The sequence below is a fragment of the Chrysochloris asiatica genome, unplaced genomic scaffold (assembly GCF_000296735.1).
Source record: "Chrysochloris asiatica unplaced genomic scaffold, ChrAsi1.0 scaffold00411, whole genome shotgun sequence".
In the NCBI taxonomy this organism is placed as follows: domain Eukaryota; kingdom Metazoa; phylum Chordata; class Mammalia; order Afrosoricida; family Chrysochloridae; genus Chrysochloris; species Chrysochloris asiatica.
Window position 1 is genome coordinate 78,631 of NW_006408929.1, and position 22,446 is coordinate 101,076.

Here is a 22,446-nt window from a genome sequence, read left to right on the forward strand (position 1 = left end):
TTCAATTCTATTCCTTTGCCCTTTCAATGTATTGTCCATTTCTGATATTCTATTATTAATTGTTTGGACCTCTTTCTGTAGGTTTTGAATTGTTTTCAATGCTCTATCTGTCTTATTTGATTGTTCCTGTAGCACTTTCCTGACTTCTTCCTTATTTTTCTCAACTGCATTGTATAGTGTTTTGATATCTTTTGTAATCACTTTTATGAATTCCTTCTCTGGTTTTCCAAAACCTGCCCATCTTCCATTATTGAGTGTAGGTCTACTTCCAGCTCATTTGCCTCAGTAACTTTATCTCGTTTCTGGACAGTGCAGATACGGTCATCTGCTTCTGTTTTTTGGGCATCTTCAGGGGTTATCTGTGGACTTAATACTTAGATGGGTATGTATTTTGGTATTTTTTATGCTTTTTGAATGCTTCCAGGTAGATGTGATCAGGAAAATTGGCTTCCCTTTTCACTCTTCTTCCTGAGAAGTTTCAAGATACCACTGTTGGTCGTTTTGACATAATTTAGGATTTAATTTTTGGCCTAATTCCTCTTTTGTCTGCTTGTCCCACTCCACAATCCCCGTTCAGTCCTTTTTTTCTAATTGGAAGCAGTTCAGGGCCGGCTGTGGCCGTTTGGTTTTAATTGGAAACTGTCTCTTTAAATTTAGAGGAGATCTGTGTGCATGTGTAGTAGAACCTTCTGAGGGTAGGGCTGGGGTACCCACTAGCTCAATCTCCCCTATAGTTACCAGAATGGAGGTGCGCAGGCAGCAAGGGACCAATGAACAGATACCAAAAGAAAAGAATGTCCACACCTTTGTCTCAGCGGTTCTACCAGGTGTCTGTGGCTGCTCTGATCCTTCCCCCACGTGGTCTCACCTAAGATGGCGGCTCCTGGAGCAGCCGAGCATCCCAGACTAGAAAGCAATAGATTTCTTGATTCTGCCATAAATTTTAAATATTCCTTTATATGTGGTTCAGAGTTCTGGGACCATCCCCTGAGCCTGCTTGGTCAGGTATTCTGTGTTGTTGTTGGCGGAGCTCTGTACTGCACATCCACCTGATCCACCGACTTGTTTGTTCCTCCTGTATAACCATAATATACTTTTAATGTATATTGAAAACACTTTTGAGATTACTTTTTTACATATATAATATATGCTGACTTTAGAATTTAACTTTATTTGTGCCGTGATTCCACAGTATCTGTCATAACTTTGTTATTTCTTGACAAAATAGAAAAAACAATAATGAAATATTGTCTTTCAGGTTAATTACCATGCTCAGAATTATCATCTGACTCCATTTACAGTCATTAATATTATGTACAGCTTCAACAAAACTCAGGTAAGAGTTACTCAGTATACAGGTTATATCAAAGTTATATTTAACACAGGTATTATTTGGGCATTGTTATTGCTAGGTGCTGTCCCGTGGGTTCCCACTCATGGTGACCTTATGCAGATTAGAACCAAACACTGCCTGGTTCCGAATCAACCTCACAACTCTTGCTGCTGCTGATGTGCCAATCCATGTCATTGGGGTTTTTCCTCTTTTTCACTGACCCTCCACCATGCCAAGATATCCATCTCCAAGGACTGGTCCCTCCTAATATGTCCAAAGGATGAGAAATGAGATCTGGCCTTCCTGGCTTCTAAGGAACATTGTTGCTGTACTCCTTTCAACAAAGATTTATTGGTTATTCTCTCAGACTGTGGTACTTTTAATATTCTCCTCCGTAACCATAACTCCAATGCATCAATTCTTCTACACTCTTTCGTATTCACTATCCAATTTCACATGCATATGCACCTATTGAAAAATACCATGGCTTGAGTCAGGCTCACCTTGTCCTCAAATTGACAACTTTGCTCTTGAACACTTTGAAGAGGTCTTGTGCAGCTGATTTGCCTAATGTAATATGCCATTTGATTTCTTGACTGCTGTTCCTGTGATTGTTGATGGTGGATTGAAGCAAAATGAAGTCTTTTGACAACTTCAATCTTTTCCCTTTTATCATGATGTTATTTTTCCATCCAGTGGTGAGGAATTTTGTTTTCTTGACATCGAGTTGCAAACCATACTGAAGGCTGTGGTCTTTGATCTTCATCAATAAATATTTTAAGTCCTCTTCCCTTTCAGCAAGCAAAGTTGTATTATCTGCATATCACAAGGTCTTAACAAGCCTTCCTCCAGTCTTGATGCCACATTTTTCTTCATATAATCTGGTTTCTTGGATTATTTGCTCAGCATACAGATTAAATAATTATGGTGAAAGAATACAACCTTGGCACAAACCTTTCCTGATTTTAAACCATTCAGTGTTCCCTTATTCTGTTTAAATGACTGCCTGTTAGTCTATGTACAGGTACCTCATGAGTACAATTGGTTATTCGGGAATACTCATTCTCTGCAATGTTGTTTGTAGTTTGTCATGATCTTCACAGTCAACAGTCCTTGCATAGTAAGTAAAGTACCGGTAAACATTTTTCTTTGCTTTCAGCCAAGATACATCTGACTTCAGCAGTGGTAGCCCTCCCTCATACCATGTCCTCATCTAAATTGACTTGAACCTCTCTTAGTTCCATGTCAGTATACTGTTGCAGCCATTTATTAGTTACTTGAACAAAATTTTATTTGCATGGGATATTAATGATAATTGTTGGATGATTTCCATATTCATTGCATCATCTTTCTTTGAAATGGTTACAAATAGGGATCTTTTCCAGTCAGTTGACAAGATAGTTGTCTTCCCAGTTTCTTGGCATAGATGAGTAAGTGCCTTCAGTGCATTGGTTTATTGAAAGATTTCAATTTGTATTCCATCAATTCCCGGAACCTTCTTGTTGACCAATACCTTCAGTGCATCTTGGGTTCTTCCTTCAGTACTACTGGCTCTTAATCATATCCTGTCTCTTGAAATGATTGAACATGGACTATTTCTTTTTAGTACAGTTATTCTGTGTATCCCTTCCGTCTTCTTTTGATGCTGTCTGTATCATTTAATATTTTGCCCATAGTATCCTTCAGTATTACAAGTTCAGGTGGTAATATTTTCTTCAGTTCCTTCAGCTTGAGAAATACTGAGCATGTTCTTCAGTAGCGTAGTGTGGTTACGAATCGGGCTGCTAATCTCACGGTCAGCAGTTTGAAACTACCAGCTGTTCCACAGGAGAAAGGTGAGGCTTTCTGCTCCCGTAGAGATTTACAGCCTTGAAACCCTGTACAGGGTCGCTATGAGTCGGAATCGACTCCACAGCACATAACCACCACCACCACCCTAGGTCATTATAATACGTAATACTTGACTATGTCTTGTAATGATGCCCATTGAAATTTTTGGGTCAGCTCTTTTACCTCCATATTTCTTCCATTTTTTTTTAGCATCTCTATCCTGGAGAGTATGTTTCAGAGTCTCTTCTGACATCCATTTGGATCTTTTCCTTTCCTGTCTTAGTGACCTTTTGCTTTCTTCCTGTAAGATGTTCTTGATGTCATCCCACAACTCTTCTAATCTTCAATCATTATTGTGTAATTCATAAAGTCTGTTCTTGAGATAATCTCTAAATTCCTGTGGGATATGTTTAGTGTCATATTTTGACTCTCATAGACCTGTTTTAATTTCCTTCAGCTTTATCATGAACTTGCATATAAGCAGACCATCGTCTGTTCCACAGTTTGCCCCTAGGCTGGTTTTCACTGATAGCAAGCTTTTCCACCGTCTCTTTCCACAGATGTAAGCAGTTTTATTTCTGCATATTCCATCTGGTGAGATCCATATGTATGGTTGTCTTTTATGTTATTTTCTAAAGGTTATTTCCATAATGAATAATTCGTTGGTTGTGTAAAATTCTGTCATGCCATTTCCAGCATCACAAAGGCTGTATTTTTCAACTAATGATCCTTTGTCTTTGATTTCAATCTTTTCATGCCAATCACCAGTAATTATCAATATATATTGATTGCATATTTAATTTCAGATTAGTTAATTTCATACTGAAGAAGTTGGTAGAATTCTTAAATTTCCTCATCACTCTTTGGAGTATAAATTTGAATAATAGTGGTGTTAACTAGTTATCCTTCTAAGTGTATGGATATTATCCTGTCACAGATAACATTATACTTCAAGATAGACCTTGAAATGTTATTTTTGATGATAAATATATAGTAATAGTTAAAATTGTAGAATAAACTTTGGACTGATAACTGCAGATTTGCATTTCAAACTCAACAGCTGCTCCACAGGGAAAAGATGATGCTATCTTCCTCTCTAGAGATTTGCAGTCTTAGAAATCCTACAAAGTGCCACTCAGAATCGACTTGATGGCAATGAGGTTTTTTGGTTGTCTTGTCATTGGTGTTGTTGATGGAATAGTTAAACCGATAATAATTCCTTTTAATTTGTTTAATAAAATATCTTAACTCTTCTACTACAAATAATGTAACATTGTAGTGACATGTTTAGAATGTTACAAAATTTTATTTATTTAGTTCACCAAAAATTGCAAAGAAGTCTGCTAAACTGTGAAAATAAAGCAACAGATAAGGTCATTTGCCTGCTATGAAGCGATTTCTACATTAATAATGGAAATAGAAAAAAAAAATGGAAATAGAAATTTAAACAAGAGATTATGGTAAATCAAGATAAATGCTTTTAAGGGTAGCATGTTATCAATATTGAAGCAGAGGTATATCTCAACCTGAATCGGACACAGAGTATTGTTAGGAAAAACTTTAGGAAGAAGAGACACCCGAGCTGTTACCCTTGTTGTCCAGCAGTCTTATCTTGAAATGATGTACAGAAATGTATTTGAAATAGCAAGGTATAAAAGAAGGAGTTGTTGGTAAGTGCTGTCGAGTCTATTCTGACCCATAGCGACCTTTTATAGGGTTTCCAAGGAGCAACTGGTGAGCTTGAACCTCTGACCTTATGAGCAAGAGCGGCTATAAAAATTGGGATCGATATTTAAAGCACCATAGTAGTTGAATACGAAGAGATGAATAGAAAAGGACCTCAAGATAATAAGCACTCTCCAGATTGTAAAAACCTTCTAAAAACTGCACAGTTAATCTTAAAAGCTATGAGAGTACCATGGAAGGTTTTTTAGTAGTGACTAAAGGAGTTGTGTGGCGCTGTGCATTAATGCGCCGGACTACAAAGCCGTTTGAACTGCAAGGTCAGCAGTTCAGGCTAACCAGCTGCTCCTCAGAAGCCCTATACAGGGTTGCTATGGGTCGCAACCAACCTGACAGCACTTCACAACAACAATAACAAAGTGTCTTGAGCAGAGTTAGGTTGTTTGGCAATATCTATCAAAATTTAAAATTTATATATTCTTTATTAAGTCTACTTAAAATAGAGGGAACTTATCCCACATAGATTGGGTGTATGTGTATAAGTCGATTGATGCATGTATATACAAGATGTCATTGTGGCATTGTTTATAATAATGAGAATGAAATGACTTAATGTTCATCAATAGGATATTTGTGAAGTAAATTACAGTATGTTTAAGTAGTGAAACTTCATGTAGATGTTGAAAATAAAATAGGGAACTGTGCTGATATGTAGTAACCTCTGAGGTATTTGTTAAGGTTCAGAATAATGCACATAGTAAAATGTCACTGTTAAAAATGAACAAAACAATACCTTTATGTATACATACAAAGATACACTTGTATATGGGTGTACGATCTCTAGAGTAAACTGCTAAGGAAACTAGGATGAAGAGACAGACTTTTCACCTGAAAAACTTTAGAGTTTTAAAAGTTTTACCATATGTATGTTATTGATTAATAATATAGATAATAGGGATAATACTAATGGCATCATGGAAAGTGACAAGTTTAGAGACAGTGATAACTAGTCAAACTAATAGAAAGTAATGGTATAAGGATGATGAGAAGAGGACGGGTTATTAGAGTCCATGTTGTTAAATGTCATCAAGTCGGTCATGACTCACAGTGACCCTATATAAGATTTCCGAGGAGAGGCTGGTGTTTGAACTATCAACCTTGCAGTTAGTAGTCCATTGTTCCCCCTGTAGCACCATATAACTGGACCCAAGTAAGATATTAAGGGAATAACTGATTAGTTATAAAGAGTGAGACAAAAAAGTGTCATTTGGACACTGAAATGATGAAGCTGCTATCTAAGGAGATAGGACATTTAACAGAGAAGGAAGGAATCAGTATGGGGTGGGGCTGAGGGAATGTGGTTTCATTATGTGGATATGTAAAATTAGATACCCTAGGATCAGTCTCAAGGCACCAGTGGCTTAGTAGTAGAATACTTGCCTTCATGAAGGTAAAGAGTAGTGGTGGTGGTGTGCCGTGGAGTCTGTTCCGACTCATAATGACCCTGCATAGGGTTTCTAAGGCTGTAAATCTTTACGGTAGCAGAAAGCCTCATCTTCCTCCCGCGGAACCGCTGGTAGTTTTGAACTGCTGACCACAAGGTTAGCAGCCCGACTTGTAACCACTACACTACCAGAGCTCCTTGAAGACTAGTAGGAAGTTGAATATACATACATAGAGGTCTGAGAGAAGCCTGGACTAAAGACATAGTTGTTGTTAGGAGCCTTTGAGTAGGTTCCAACTTGTAGAGACCCTATGCACAACTAATGGACACACTTCTAGGTCCTACACCATCCTTACAATTCTTGTTATGCTTGATCCCAGTGTTGGTGCTACTGTGTCATTCCATCTCATTGGGGTATTCCTCTTTTTCGCTGACCCTCCAATTTACCCAGCTTGACATCTTTTTCTAGGAAATGGTCCTCCTGATAACATGTCCAAAGTATAAAAGACGAAGTCTCCCTATCCTGGCTTCTAAGAAGCATTCTGGCTGTATGTCTTCCATCACAGATTTGTTTGTTCTTCTAGGAGTCCATGGTACTTTAATATTCTTCTTTAGCACCGTAACTCAAAGGCATCAATTCTTCTATGGTCTTCTTTATTTGGTGTCCAACTTTCACATACCTATGACGTTATTGATAATACTGTGGCTTGGGTCAGGAGCACCTTAGTCCTCAAACTGGCATCTTTGTTCCTGAACAGTTTAACAAGGACTTTTGCAACAGATTTGCCTGATGAAAAACATCGTTTGATTTTTTTGATTGCTGCGTCAATGAGTGTTGATGGTGGATCCAAGCAGAATGAAATCTTTGACATCAATCTTTTCTTAGTTTAGCATTATATTACTTATTGATCTAGTAGTGAGGAGTTTTGTTTTCTTTAGATTGAGGTACAACTCATATTGAAAAGTATTTTAAGTCATTTCTGCTTTCAGGAAACAAGGTTGTATGATCTGCATAGCATAGGTTTGTTAAATGAGTCTTCCTGTAGCCCTGATGCGTCATTCTTCATGTAATCCAGCTTCTCGGATAATTTGTTCAGCATACAGATTGAATAAGTATGGTGAAATAATACAACCCTGACACACACATTTCCTGATTTTAAACCATTTAGCATACCTTTGTTCTGTTTGAATGACTGCCTCTTGGTCTATGTACAGGTTCCTAACAAACACAAATAAGTGTTCTGAAATATCCATTCTTCACAATATTTTAATTGCTTGTCATGACCCACACTATCAAATACTTTTTTATAATCAGTAAAGCACAGGTAAATGTAGTTCTGGGATTCTGTGCTTTCAGCCAAGATCCATCTGATATGAGTAATAAAACTGCTCATTTCACATCCTCATCTGAAACAGGCTTGAACCTTTGGCAGTTCCCTGTCCATGTACTCTTGCAGCCATTTCTGAATTATCTTCACCAGGATTTTACTTGCATGTGATATTAAATAATATTGTCCAATGAGTACCACTTTCTGTTGGATCACCTCTCATTGGACTGGGCACAAAAATGGATCTCTTCCAATCAGTTGGCTGGCTAGTTGTCTTCCAAGTTTCATAGTATATGAGTGCGTGTCTCATGTGCTGCATCAGTTTGTTGAAAGGTATCCATTGATATTCCATCCGTTCCTGGACCCTTGTTCTTTGTCAATGCCCTCTGCATACTTTTGACTTCATTCAGTACACCATTGGCTCTTGAACACATGCTACCTCATAAAGTGGTTGAACATTGACCTTTTCTTTTTGGTACAGTGTCTCAGGTATTCCTTCCATTTATTTTGATCCTTTCTGCATCATGCAATATTTTGCCCATAGAATCCTTCAATATTGAAAGTCAAGGCTTAACTTTTTTGTTCAGTTCTTTCAGCTTGAGAAATGTTGTGTTCTTCCCTTTTGGTTTTCTAACTCCAGACCTTTGCACATTTCATTGTAATACTTGACTTTACCTTCCCGAGCAACCCTTTGAAATTTTCTATGCAGCTCGTTTACCGCCTCATTTCTCCTATTAGCTGTATCATCTCTATGCTGTAGAGCAAGTTTCAGAATCTCTTCTGACATCCATTTGGACCTTTTCCTTCTTTCTTGTCTTCTTAGTGACCTTTTGCTTTTTTCCTGTGTGATGTTCTTGATGTTATCTCACAAATCTTCTGGGCTTTAGTCATTAGTTTATAATGCATCAAATCTTCTTGAGATGGTCTCTAAATACAGGTTGGATATGTTCATGGTCATATGTTGGCTCTTGTGTACTTGTGGAGTCGGTTCTGACTCTTAGTGACCCTGTACATGGTTTTCGAAGCTGTGAATCTTATGGGAGCAGAAAGCCTGATCTTGCTCCTGCGGAACAGCTGGTAGTTTTGAACTGCTGACCTTGTGGTTCACAACCCAGTTTGTATCCAGTATGCTACCAGAGTCACAGTTAGAGTTACTTAATTAATTGGAGTGTTCATCTAGCAAGCTTTAAATAATGATAGGAAATTAATTTAGTTGTAATTATCTGCTAGGAGAGATACTAGAGTTCCCCATTGGGAAGTTTTGGTTTTCATAAAATAGCAAATTTTATAATACATTTTCATGTTTCATACTTACAAATTAAGTAGAAATAGATATTTTATAGCTGTTAAGTAGAAATATTTTATAGAAATAACAAATACATTTTACTCATTTTAGGGACCAAGAGCCCTTTGGAAAGGAATGGGAAGTACATTTATTGTCCAGGGAGTCACACTTGGAGCAGAAGGAATAATCAGTGAATTCACACCTTTGCCAAGGTAATATTAAGGCCCAAATAAGAAGTGTTTGGGCTGTGAAACAGGACAGAAAAGAGTTAAGTAGACATTTCTGAAGTGTAAATGGTAATGTTGTTATTGTTGTTGTTATATGCCATGGAGTCGGTTCCGACTCATAGCAACCCTGTACAGGGTTTCCGAGGCTGTAAATCTTTACGGGAGCAGAAAGCCTCGTCTTTCTCCAGTGGAACAGCTGGTAGTTTTGAACTGCTGACCTTGCAGTTCACAGCCTGATTCGTAACCACTGCATTACCAGAGCTCCTTGTAAATGGTAATAATTATTATTGTATGTTATATTGGGTACAGTGGTTAGGGAAATTTACTTGTCATCAATCATTTAAATTTCTAGATTGGAAAATGTTAATTCACATCTGAAATTTTATGAAAAAGAATAAGAGTGATGAACAAACAAAAGAATTTAACTGTCAATAAGCAAAGTTTGAGATTTGAGCAAGACACCGAATGTATGAAATCACCTAAAGAGAGAATATAGACCAAAAGACATAAAATGTACTAAGGACAGAAGCTTCGGTGATGTGTGTATGTACATGTTGATGCCATGTCCATGTGTGTGTGTATATCTGTGAGTATAGTTGAAAGGGAGGGTAGTAAATGATACCTACAAACAAATTGTAAAAGACCACTAAAATGTAGGCAATTAAATCTTAGAATCCAAAAATGGGACTTAGAATTACAGATACATTTGGAAGGAAAGAGTAAAGAAATGGGGGAAATTCACCTTTCGGTCTTTTTTCGGTGATCAGAATACAAGATCATTTGGTAAAAGAAGGGTGATTGGTGGGATTTCGTAGATAAGGATGAGAAAAGCGATACATGTTTTAAGTAATCCCGATTGTGGGTAACAAACAGGGAATCTTACAAGAACTATATGGAAAGAATGTTTGCTAGAACAGAATGTTAGTAGGTAATTTTGGAAATCAAATATGTTTAGGAGTTATTTGGCATGACTGATTTTCTATAACACAACACTTTCCCAGACTGTCCTCTAGGTGGAGCAAGTTGAATGGAATATGTGTTGCTCCACCCTGAATTTTTATTTACTTAATTTACTTTTGACTTTTATTATATTATTAATAGCCTGTTGCCAAGGCTATCTTTGTAGTTGAGTCTCACAAGTCTTTTGGTTCAGCTCTAACTATGTTTTGACTTGTCTCACATTTGTGGTTGTGCAATGTAAAAACATCTTGCATTTTTCTCCTAATGTCTGTTTCTTAAAATCCACAACTATCCTATTTTAAATTTAGTGAAATCTTCCTTCAATTCAGTAGATATTCTTTCCAATTGATAGTTTCTGAGTAAGAACACTGAAATAGTCTAAGAATGAATAATGAAACATCTTAAGTTTGATTTTGGACTCATTCATTTCCAGGTACTTTGCCATACCCAGATAGGGTTGTTAGTACACAAATGATATATGAACTTGCCATATAAAGGAGAAGTCTTAACTGAAGATAATACGTTTTTGAGTTTGTGAAGTTACCCTCTTGGTTACATTGATTGGAAAAGGAATATGCTATGTAGATTAAGAGAACCTGAACATTTAAGAACTATAGCAGTAGATTTCTGGGTTAAAGAAGATGATCCGAAAGGAATCAGAAGGGGGGAGACTACAGAAAGAGGAGAGAAACCAGGATATTGAAGGGGAAGAATTCAGGGGCAGAGTGTACTTCATGAAAGAGGAGGATCACCTACAAGATCAAATAGTGTGAAGACTTAAAAAATGTCCTTTGGAATGAATAACAGGAAGGTCACTGGGAATCTTGCAAGAGCTGTATTTGTAGAATAATGGGGTGGTTAAGTAGATGGGGGTTAAGACATGGAAATAGCATGCTTAGAAAGATGGCTGTAAAGTGGAGAGATGAAAGGGTTTGAGGTGGGTGGAGGAAAGACTTTTTTTTAAGAAGGTAATGTGAAAATTGAGCATGTGAAATTAAGATACAGAGACAGTGGTACGTAAACTCATAGACATCTGGGTTGGTTGCTATATTATTTGGAAGTCTTTGCAGACCTTTCATTTTCTTAAGAGAAATGTAGAGAAATTAGCATATATAACAACATAATGTGTAGTAAAAGTGTACCAAGTTTGTTTTTAAGTTGTGGTGGTTGTTAGGTGTTGTCGACTTGTTACCGACTCATTGTGGTGGTTGTTAGGTGTCATCAATTTGTTATTGACTCATATCAACCTTGTGCACAACAGCCTGAAACACTGCCCAATCCTTCGCCAACCTCACAATCGTTACTTACCTTGATTGAGACCATTGCTGTTGCCACTGTGCCAATGCATCATCTTGTTGAAGATCTTTTTTTTCTCTGACCCTCCACTTTACCAAGTATGATGTCCTCCAGGAACTGGTCCCTCCTGTTAAAATATCTGAAGTATGAGAGACAAAATCTGACCATCCTAGCTTCTAAGGAGCATTCTTCCAACACAGAATTGTTTATTCTTTTGGTGGTGCATGGCACTTCTAATAATGTTCTCTAGTACTGTAACTCAAATGCATCCATTCTTCAATGGTCTTCTTTATTCACTGTCCAACTTTCACATGCATATGAAGTTATTGAAATACCATAGCTTGGTCATGCGTACCTTATCCCCAAACTGACATCTTTGCACTTGAACACTTTAAAAAGGTCTTGTGCAGCAGATTTGCTTAATACAATATATTGTTTGATTTCTTGACTGCAGCTTCCATGAGTGTTGATGGTTGAGTCAAGCAAAATGAAGTCCTTAACAACCTCATCTTTTCTCCATTTAAATGGAAGCTATTTATTAGTCCAGTGGTGAGAATTTCTTTTTCTTTACATTGAGGTACAACCCATACTGAAAGGTTTTAAGTCCTCTTTGCTTTCAGTAAGTAAGGTTTTAAATCCTCTTAACTTTCGATAAGCAAGATTATATCATCTGCATATTGCAGGTTGTTAATGAGTCTTCCACCAATCCTGATGATACGTTTTTCGTATAATCCAACTTCTCAAATTATTTGTCCAGCATACAGAATGAATAAGTATGGTAAAATAGTACAACCCTGGCACACACCTTTCCTCATTTTAAACCATTCAGTATTCCGTTATTCTGTTTGAACAACTGACTCTTGGTGTATGAACAAGTTCCTCGTGAGCACAATTAGGTGATCTGGGAATACTCATTCTCTGCCATATTATCCACAGCTTTTCATAATCCACACAGTCAAAAGCCATTGCATAGTCAATAAAGCACAGGTAATCATCTTTCTAGTATTCTCTATTTTCAGCCAACATCCATATGACATCAGCCATGATACCTCTTGTTCCACATCCTCTTCTAAATCTGGCTTGAACCTCTGGCAGTTCCCTGTAAATGTACTGTTGTAGGCATTTTTGAATTATCTTTAGCAAAATTTTACTTGCATGCAGTATTATTGATATTTACAATCATTTCCGTATTCTGTTGAGTGACCTCTTTTTGTAATGGGCATTTCAGTCATTGGCCAAGTTGCTGATTTCCAAATATCTTGGCATCGATGAGTGAGTGCCTCCAGTGTGACACATCAGTTTGTTGAAAGATTTCACTTTCAATCCTATCAATTCCTGGAAGCTTGTTTTTTTTGCCAAGGCCTTCAGTGCACTTTGGAATTCTTCCTAGTATTACTGGCTCTTGGTCATATGCTGTCTCTTAAAATGACTGAACATCAACTGTATCTTTTTGGTATAGTGGCTGTGTATTCCTTCCATCTTTTGATTATTTCTGCATCATCCAATATTTTGCACATAGAATCCTTCAATATTGCTAGTTGAGGCTTGGAATTTTTGTATCCAGATCTTTCTCACCTTGAGAAATGGTGAGTGTGTTCTTCCCTTTTGGTTTTCTAACTCCACATCTTTGCACATTTTCATTTAAAATATTTGACTTTCTCTTCTGCAACTACCTCTTGAAATTCAGCATTTTTACCTCCTTTTATCTTCCATTTAATTTAACATCTCTATGCTAGAAAATCTGGTGTGGTGCTGTGGGCTAATGCCTCAGACTGCAAAGTCGTTTGAACTGCAAGGTTGGTGGTTCAAGCTCACCAGCTACTACTTGAAAACCCTATACAGGGTCACTATGGGTCGGAATCTACTCAGTGGCACTTAACAACATGCTAGAAAACAAGTTTTAGTGTCTCTTCGGACATCTATTTTTATCTTTTCCTTCTGTCTTGTCTTCTTAATGACCTTTTGTTTCTTTTGTATGATGTTCTTGATGTTATCCCAGAACTCTTCTGATCTTCAGTCTTTAGTGTCAAATGCATCATATCTGTTCTTCAGATGAGCTCTGAATTCAAATGGGATGTGTTCAAAGTCAGATTTTAGTTCTCATGGAGTTAACAGTTTTCTTCAACTTCAGCTTGAACTTGCATAAGAACAATTGATGGTCTGTACCACAATCTGTCCCTGGCCTTGATTTGGCTGATGATACGAAGTTTTTCCACTGTACCATTCCACAGATGTAGTCAGTCTGATTTCTGTGTACTCCATCTGGTGAGGTCCGTGTGTATAGTCTTATATTATTTTAAATAGATATTTATAATGAAGAAGTCATTGGTCTTGCAAAATTCTGTCATGTGTTCTCCAGCATCATTTCTGTCACCAAGGCCATATTTTCCAATGACTAATTCTTCCTTTTTTTTCCCCAACCTTTGCATTCCAATCACCAGTAATTATCAATACATCTTGATTACTTATTTGATCAATTTCAGCCTGAAGAAGCAGGTAGAATTCTTCAGTTTCATCATCACTGGTTTTAGTGGTTGGTGCGTAAATTTGAATAATAGTGGTATTAACTGATTTTCCTTGTAAACATATGGATGTTATCCTATCACAGATAGATCTTGAAATGTTCTGTTTGATAATGATTGTGACACCATTCCTTTTCTAATTTGTCATTCCCGGCATAGTAAATCCTGTGGTTTTCAGATTCAGAATAACCAATATCAGCCCATTTCAGGTATCTAATACCTAGGATATCAGCGTTTATACATTTCGTCTCATTTTTGACAACTTCTAACTTTTCCTAGATTCGTACTTCATACATTACATGTTTTAAGTATTAATGGATGTTTATAGCTGTTTCTCTTTTAATTTTGAGTTGTGCCCCATCTGCAAATAAAGGTCCCCAGGGCTTTGCTCTATTTGCATCATCACGTGAGGTCAGCTGTACTTTGAGGAGGCAGATCTTCTGAATTCATATTTTGAGTCCCTTACAACCTGAGGGGCTCATTTTCCAGCACCATATCTGACAACAGTCTAGTGTATCTGAGGCCTGTCCACCATGGTTTACCCTGCTGGTATTTAAAATACTGGTGGCATAGTTTGTAGAATCACAGCAACACTCAGGTCATCACAGTAGGACAAACTGATAGACAGCAGCATTTAACAGCAACAGATTTAAAATCACCATTCATCTGTTAGTTTGTTGTACATTGGTGGTTTGCATGTTGCTGTAATGTTGTAAGCTATGCCCCTGGTATTGTAAATACCTGCAGGATCACACATTGTGGGCAATTTTAAATGGAGCTTTCAGACTAAGACAAACTAGAGAGAAGGAGAGGTAGACGTCTTCCAGTGTTTAGCCACTGAAAAACCATATGGATAGCAGCAAAACATTGCTTGATGTGATGCCAAAAATTAGCACCTCAGGTTGGAAGGTGCTCAAAATATGACTGGGGAAGAGCTACCGCCCTCAAAATAGAGATGATCTTAATGACATGAATGGAGCATATCTCCTGGGAACTTCATTTGCTCGTGGGGTGCAATTCAAAATGAGAAAAAATAGCTGTAAACATTCATTAATAATCTGAATGTGGAATGTATGAAGTATAAATCTAGGAAAACTAGAAGCCTTTAAAATGACCTTAAATGTATGTAGTTTGATATTCTAGGCATTAGTGAGATAAAATGGACAGATATTGACCATTTGATTCAGACAGTCATATGTTTTAATATGAAGGGAATGGCATATAGAAGTAGAATGATATCACATTCATTATCAAAAAGAGCATTTCAAGACTTATCTTGAAGTACAATGCTACCTGTGATAGGTTAATATCCATATACCTTCAAGGAAGAGTAATTAATGCCACTATTATGCAAATTTATACAGCAACCTAAAAAGCCAGTGGAGATTAAATTGAACAACAAATACCACCAACTTCTTCAGTCTGAAACTGATCAAACATGCAATCAAGATTCATTGGTCATAACGTAATTGGAATGTGAAAGATGGAAACAAAAATGAAGGCTTAGTAGTTGGAAAATATGGCTTTGGTGGTAGAAATAATGCTAGAGATCACAAGATAGAATTTTGCAAGACCAGGGACTTATTCGTTGCAAATAACTTTTTCCATTAATATAAATGGTGACTGTTCACTTGAACCTCATCATATGGAATAAAGAGGAAGCAAATTGTCCACATCTGAGAGCAAAGATGAGGGAGAAGCTCAGTATGATCAGCCAAAACAAAGCCAGAGACTGACTGTGGAACTGACCATCAGTTACTCATATACAAGTTCAGGCTGAAGCTGAAGAAAATTAAAACAAATCCATGAGACCCAAAATATGACCTTGACTATGTCCTAAATGAATTTAGAGACCATCTTAAGAAGAGATTTGACATAGAAGACACTGCTGTTGGGTGCCTTCCAGTTGGTTCTGACACATAGTGACCCTATGGCAATGGAAAAAAGACTGCCTGTTCCTGTGGCATCCTCATAGTTGTCGTTGCGCTTGAACCCATTGCTGCTACCACTGTGTCTATTAGTCTTTTTGGGAGTCTTACTCTCTTTCACTGACCCTTCACTTTACCAAGTATGATGTCCTTCTCCAGGTAATATGTCTCAAGTATGAGAGATGAAGTTTTACCCTCCTGGCTACTAAGAAACATTCTGGCTATACTTCTTCCAACACAGATTTTTATATTCTGGCAGTACATGGTACTTTTAATACTCTTCTCCAACTGCATCAGTTCTTCTATAGTCTTCCTTAATCATTGTCTGACTTTTCACATGCATATGAGGCTATTGAAAATACCACGGTTTGGGTTAGGCTCACCTTAGTCCTCACACCAACATCTTTGCTCTTGAACACTTTAAAGAGGTCTTAGAAGATTTATCTAGTGCAGTATGTTGTTTGATTTCTTGACTTCTGCTTCCATGAATGTTGATGGTTGATGTGAGTAAAATGAAGTCTTTGACAACCTCAGTCTTTTCTCCCTTTAGCATTATGTTATTTATTGATACAGTGGTGAGAATTTTTGTTTTCTATGCTTTGAGGAGCAACGCTTAGTGAAGTCTGAGGTCTTTCATATTCATCAGTACATATTTTAAGTCTTCTTCATTTTCAGCAAGCAAGGTTGTATTATCATTTTCAGCAAGCAAGGTTGTACTTCCTTCAGATTGAAGAAAGATTTGCTCAGCATACAGATTGAATACGTGTGTTGAAATGAATAAAGCTCTGGTACACACCTTGCTAATTTTAAACCATTTCATATCCCCTTTTTCTGTTCAAATGTCCAGGTTCCCTTTGAGTGCAATTGTACTGAAATACTCTTTCTCACAATGTTACCCAATGCTTGTCATGATCCACACAGTCTGAAGTCTTTGCATAGTGAATAAAACAAAGATAAACATCTTTCTGATATTCTTTGCTTTAAGACAAGATTCATCTTATATCAGTGTGATAACCCTCTTTCCACATCCTCATCTGAATCTGGCATGAAGCTCTGGCTGTTCTCTGTCAATATACTGTTTTAAAATTTTATATAACAGAATTTTACTTGTGTATGGTATTAATGATACTGTCTGATGCTTTCCCTTTCTCTGGATCACTTTGGGTAGTGATAGTTTGGCCAGGTGACTGTCCTCCAGATTTTTTGGCATCGGTTAATGAGTACTTGCAGTGCTGCATCAGTTTGTTCAGAGATTTCAATTTGTATTCCGTCTATTCCTGGAGCAATGTTTTTTGCCAGCGCCTTCAGTGCACTTTTGACTTCTTTCAGTAACATTGGCTCTTAATCATATGCTACCTCTTGAATTGGTTATGTATCAACCATTTCTTTTTGGTACAGTGCCTCTATGTATTCCTTCCATCTTCTTTTGATGCATTCTACATTATTCAGTATTTTGTCCACAAGTCGAGGCTTAAAGTTTTTGTTTAGTACTTTCAACTTGAGAAATGCTGAATGTGTTCTTCCCTTTTGGTTTTCTAACTCCAGGATTTTTGCAAATTTTGCTGCAATACTTTGTCTTGTTGGGATGTTAGTTGAAATTTTCTGTTCAGCTCTTTTACATCCTCACTTCTTTTACAGCCTCATTGCTTTAGCAACTCTGCACTGGAGAACAAATTTCAGAATCTCTTCTGACAAATGTTTTTGCTTTTCCTTTATGATGTCCTTGGTATCATCCCACACTCCTCTGGTTTTCAGTCATAAGTGTCTAATGCATCAAATCTGTTCTTCAGATGCTTTCTAAATTCAGGGTGAGATATGTTTAAGGTTGGAATCTTGGTGTGGCGCTGTGGGTTAATACACTAGACTACAAAATTGGTGTGAACTGCAAGGTCAATGGTTCAAGTTCACCCGCCACTCCTCAGAAACCCTATACACGGTCGCTGTGGGTCTGAACTGACTGGACAGCACTCAACAACAAAATGTTATCTTATTTAACTGACATGGACTTGTTTCAGTTTTCTTCAGCTATAATCTGACTGATGGTCTGTTCCATAGTCGCCTCTGGCCTTCTTATGGTTGATGATGTGGAAATTTTCCACCTTTTCTTCTCATTGTTGTTGTTGTTAGGTGCCATCAAGTCGGTACCAACTCATAGTGACCTTCTGCATCACAGAACAAAACACTGCCCGATCCTAGGCCAACCTCACTATTGTTGCCACGCTTGAGCCCATTTATGCTACCACTTTGCCAGTCCATCTCGCTGGGGGTCTTCCTCTTTTCCTCTGACCCTCCATCTTACCAAACATGATATCCTTCTCCAGTGATTGGGCCCTCCTGACAATATATCCGAAGTATGAGAGATGAAGTTTGGCCATCCTGGCCTCCAAGGAGCACTCTGGCTGCACTTCTTCCAACATAGATCTGTTGATTCTATGGGCAGCCCATGGCCCTTTCAATATTCTCCTCCAACACCCAGTGATACTGAAGGAGGAAGTCCTAGGTGCACTGAAGAATTGGTAAAGAATAAGGCACCAGGAATTGATGGAATAAAATTTGAAATCTTTCAAGAAAGTGAGGCGGCGCCGGAGGCACTCATTCATCTATGCCAAGAAATCTGGCTGACTGATTGGAAGAGATCCGTATTTGTGCCCATTCCAAAGAGAGGTGACCCAACAGAATGTGGAAATCATTGGACAATATCTTTGATATCCCATGTGAGTAAAGTTTTACTAAAGGCAATACAGAAACGGCTACAATCATATGCTGACAGAGAACTTTCAGAAGTTCAAGCTGGATCCAGAAGAGGCCATGGAAAGAGGGATATCATTGCTGATGTCCGATGGATCTTGGCTGAAAGCAGAGAATATCAGAAAGATGTTTACCTGTGCTTTATTGACTACACAAAGGCTTTCGATTATGTGGATCATAATAAGCTATGGACAACATTGTGAAGTATGAGTATTCCGGAACACTTAATTGTGCTCATGAGGAATCTCTTCCCATAGATATAGTGAATTTTATTTCTATGTATTCTTTACTATTAAAACACTACCATCCAAAACCCAGAGAAATTGTGAAATGACATCAAGAGCATCATATAGAAAGCACTCAAAAGGTTGCTAAAAAAGACATGAAAGCAAGAAAACATCCCTGTGGACATCAGAAGAGACTCTGACATTTGCTCTTGAGCATAGACAAACCAGAGTAGCTAGAATAAATGAGGGTATAAAAGAGTTGACCAGTAAAAGTGCCAACTCAGTGACACCTTGTAACAATTGTGGTGATGGTTGGTGGTTGTATGCCATGGAATCGGTCCCAACGCATAGTAACCCAGCATAGGGTTGCTGAGGCTGGAAATCTTTATGGGAGCAGAAAGCCTCATCTTCTCCCATGGAACGGCTGGTAGTTTCTTCCTGTTGACATTAATAGGTTAGCAGCCCGACTCTTAACCACTATGCTACCAGAGCTCCTTAGCCACAGTAATAACACAGATTAAAAAGAAAATTAGAAATGGATTGCTTTTAGGAAAATTGGTCTTACTCAAAATGTTTAAGATAACAGGTTTACTTTGTTTTTACTTTTTAGGGAGATTTCACACAAATGGAGTCTTAAACAGATAGGAGAACACCTTCTACTGAAAGCGTAAGTGTCAAAAGTGGTAGTTCTATTGGAAATGTCCGTAATTGTTTTAATGCTAGAATTAAAATAGTAATCTTATTTAAAAGTGAAGGAAACTAGACAATAAAATACTCCAAACACAACATTACATAAATTTAGGCAAATAATACTACCTTTGAAATAAATTTTAGTAATTTTAGAGACTAGAATCGTTGCCTAATTCTACCTTTTGTTCTTAGAAAGTTAGCAGACACCTTTAATTTTCTTAACTTGAATTACAGTACATTTCCATTTTTATTTTTGTGTCATTAAGCAATGGTACAAAATTTATTTGTCTAAATAGTAATGAGCAATCCCAAAACCTTAGTGGCATTGAAATATACATCCGAAAGACAAAACAGTGAGTTTGCAATAGTGACCATTTTTATAGATGAGAAATTTTACTCTTTTTAATTTTTTTTTTTTTTTTTAGTACTATGAATTGGAAAGCTCTCTTGCATGCTCACGACTCTCACTGTGTGCCATTCCAGCACATTTTTTAGTGATGTTCCTTTCATTTTGAGAACCACCACTTACCAGGTCCTGGTCCATAAGGGTTGGTCAATCCCACCTTGATAATACTTTGAATAACTATGGTTTTCAGGTTGCAGAGTTATCGTATTGGTATGTCTAAACATTAGTGATAGGAAACAACTTTGTAAAACTGCCCAATGTGTATATATATATATATATATATAATAATAAAAGGAACTTCACTTGCATTGAAGGCTGGTTTCATTCGGCTAGGTTGGAAATCTGAGAATGAATGTTGATAATAGATAAGGTAATAGCAAAAAAGAAAATTTTTTGTTATATATATATCACTAAAAAATGTCACTCATCTGCAATTTTAATTATTGGATTTTTAAAATCATTAAGCTGTATTCACATATATGTTTAAACAGTGAATCCTAAATGAGCCTGCATTTACAAGTGTACAATGAAATGTTTTCTTTCCAGGCTGTAACTGTGTTGTTTTTAATAATTGTTTCATCTCTGATTGTTTAATCAAACATCCTGTATTATAGGTCTCTGATGTTAATACCATTAGACTATAGATATTAACTATGGAAAAGCCTTTAAAAAAGGACGATTCTAGTGTGAATATAAATTATGTTAATATAATAAAAAGATTAGTGAAATTATTTTGCTTCATTCTATTGACAAGCTTATTTTAACTTATACAGCCTAACTTACATGGTGGCAATGCCTTTCTATTCAGCAAGCTTAATTGAGACAGTACAGGTAAGCTATATTTTTTACTATCAGTTTTTAGTTCAAAATATATATTTTTTGGACATTCAGTATGTGGCGCTGTGGCCTAATGCTGCAAAGTCATTTGAACTGCAAGATCGGTGGTTTAAGCTCATCAGCTGCTGCTTGGAAACCCTATACAGGGTCACTATGGATCGGAATCGACTCAATGGCACTTAACAACACAACAAACATAGCAAAAATTTAAAACAATATACTTTCACAGATATTAGACATGTATCAAAGGTTATATACTATGCACATTGATGGTGTGTATATTTCCATGCAAACTTTTAACATTTCTACTTTTAATTCTTTATATCCCTTCCGTAGGCAACAATACTCGTCATTTTAGGTAGCTCGGATTCCTCAGTCTATGAATTGTTTTGAATCCAAAGAGTCTATAGTTCTTTCCAACTTTTTAAGGCTCCTGTAACCTCATATGCATGTGAAAGCTGGACAGTGAAAAAGGAAGACCATAGAAGAATTCATGCATTTGAGTTACGGTGTTGGAGGAGAATATTGAAAGTACCATGGACTGACAAAACAGCAAGCAGTTTTGTATTGGAAGAAGTACAGCCAGAGTGCTCCTTGGAAACCAGCATGGCCAGACTTTATCTTTCATACTTCAGATATACTATCAGAAGGGACCAGTCCCTAGAGAAGGTATCATGTTTGGTAAAGTGGAGGGTCAGAGTGAAAGAGGAAGAACATCAATGAGATGGATGTTGCAGCAGTCATGGGGTCAGGCGTAGCAGTGACTGTGAGGCTGGTGCAGGACCAGGCAGTGTTTTGTTCTCTTGTACATAGGGTCGCTATGAATCGGTACTGACTCAATGGTACCTAACAACAACATCAACTCAAAAGGTTATGGCATATAGTAAGACAACAAATTACTGAATCGCTGACCATAAAATACAATGACTAATCATCCTAACAATGTGCAGACATTCCGCATTTGTAGTCATCCTTAGCATTCTTTTTAATATGACTTTTACAAAACGTTTTATACCATATCTAAACCAAACCCACTGTCATCAAGTTGATTCCAACTCAGAACAACTGTTTAGTATGGAGAACTGCTCCACAGGGTTTCTAAGGCTGTACATCTTTACGGAATTAGACTGCCACATGCTTCTCCCATGGAGTAGCTGGTGAGTTTGAACCACCAATCTCAGTTTGAAGTCAAGCACTTAACCACTCTTCCACCAGGGCTCCTAAATGTACTGGTTTACTATCTCTGGCCACATGATGGCGCCTCAGGTACATTGAATTAAATGTCCTATGTTTTCTCACTTAATACTATCTGTGCTTATGCTTATATTGTTTATATATGTTTATATTAATATCACCTCTGTATGAAACCCAATTAATATATCCTTATTGTATCTCAATATTCTATGCCATATTAGATCCTCTAATATATATATGTTTTCATTGTATATTAGTGTCTTTTCTTGATAAAAACTACTGGCCAAAGTTGGACCTTCTAATTACTCTTTTCCATTTAGATTCTTTTCTGGCCACTTTTTTTTTTTTTTTTACTTCATGTATTAAGTTCTTGTTACCAAAATATGCTAGCATGTTTCTTTTACACTTGAAATGGATATTGTGTTAAAAATGGTATCTGACCTTTGTATGGTGTTAAGGAGCTCTGGTAGCATAGTGGTTACGAATCGGGCTGCATACTGCAAGGTCA

General features: G+C 37.2%; 1 protein-coding gene across 1 annotated transcript in view; it reads left to right on the top strand.

Annotated features, from left to right (window-relative positions):
* Window positions 1–22,446, top strand: part of SLC25A46 (solute carrier family 25, member 46) — a 53,560-nt gene that overhangs the window by 21,633 nt on the left and 9,481 nt on the right. Inside the window, exons 4-7 of the mRNA XM_006876758.1 lie at window positions 1,259–1,336; window positions 9,015–9,115; window positions 19,422–19,478; window positions 20,681–20,738. Of these exons, the coding sequence (XP_006876820.1) occupies window positions 1,259–1,336; window positions 9,015–9,115; window positions 19,422–19,478; window positions 20,681–20,738 (294 nt within the window). The remainder of the gene's footprint in view (window positions 1–1,258; window positions 1,337–9,014; window positions 9,116–19,421; window positions 19,479–20,680; window positions 20,739–22,446) is intronic.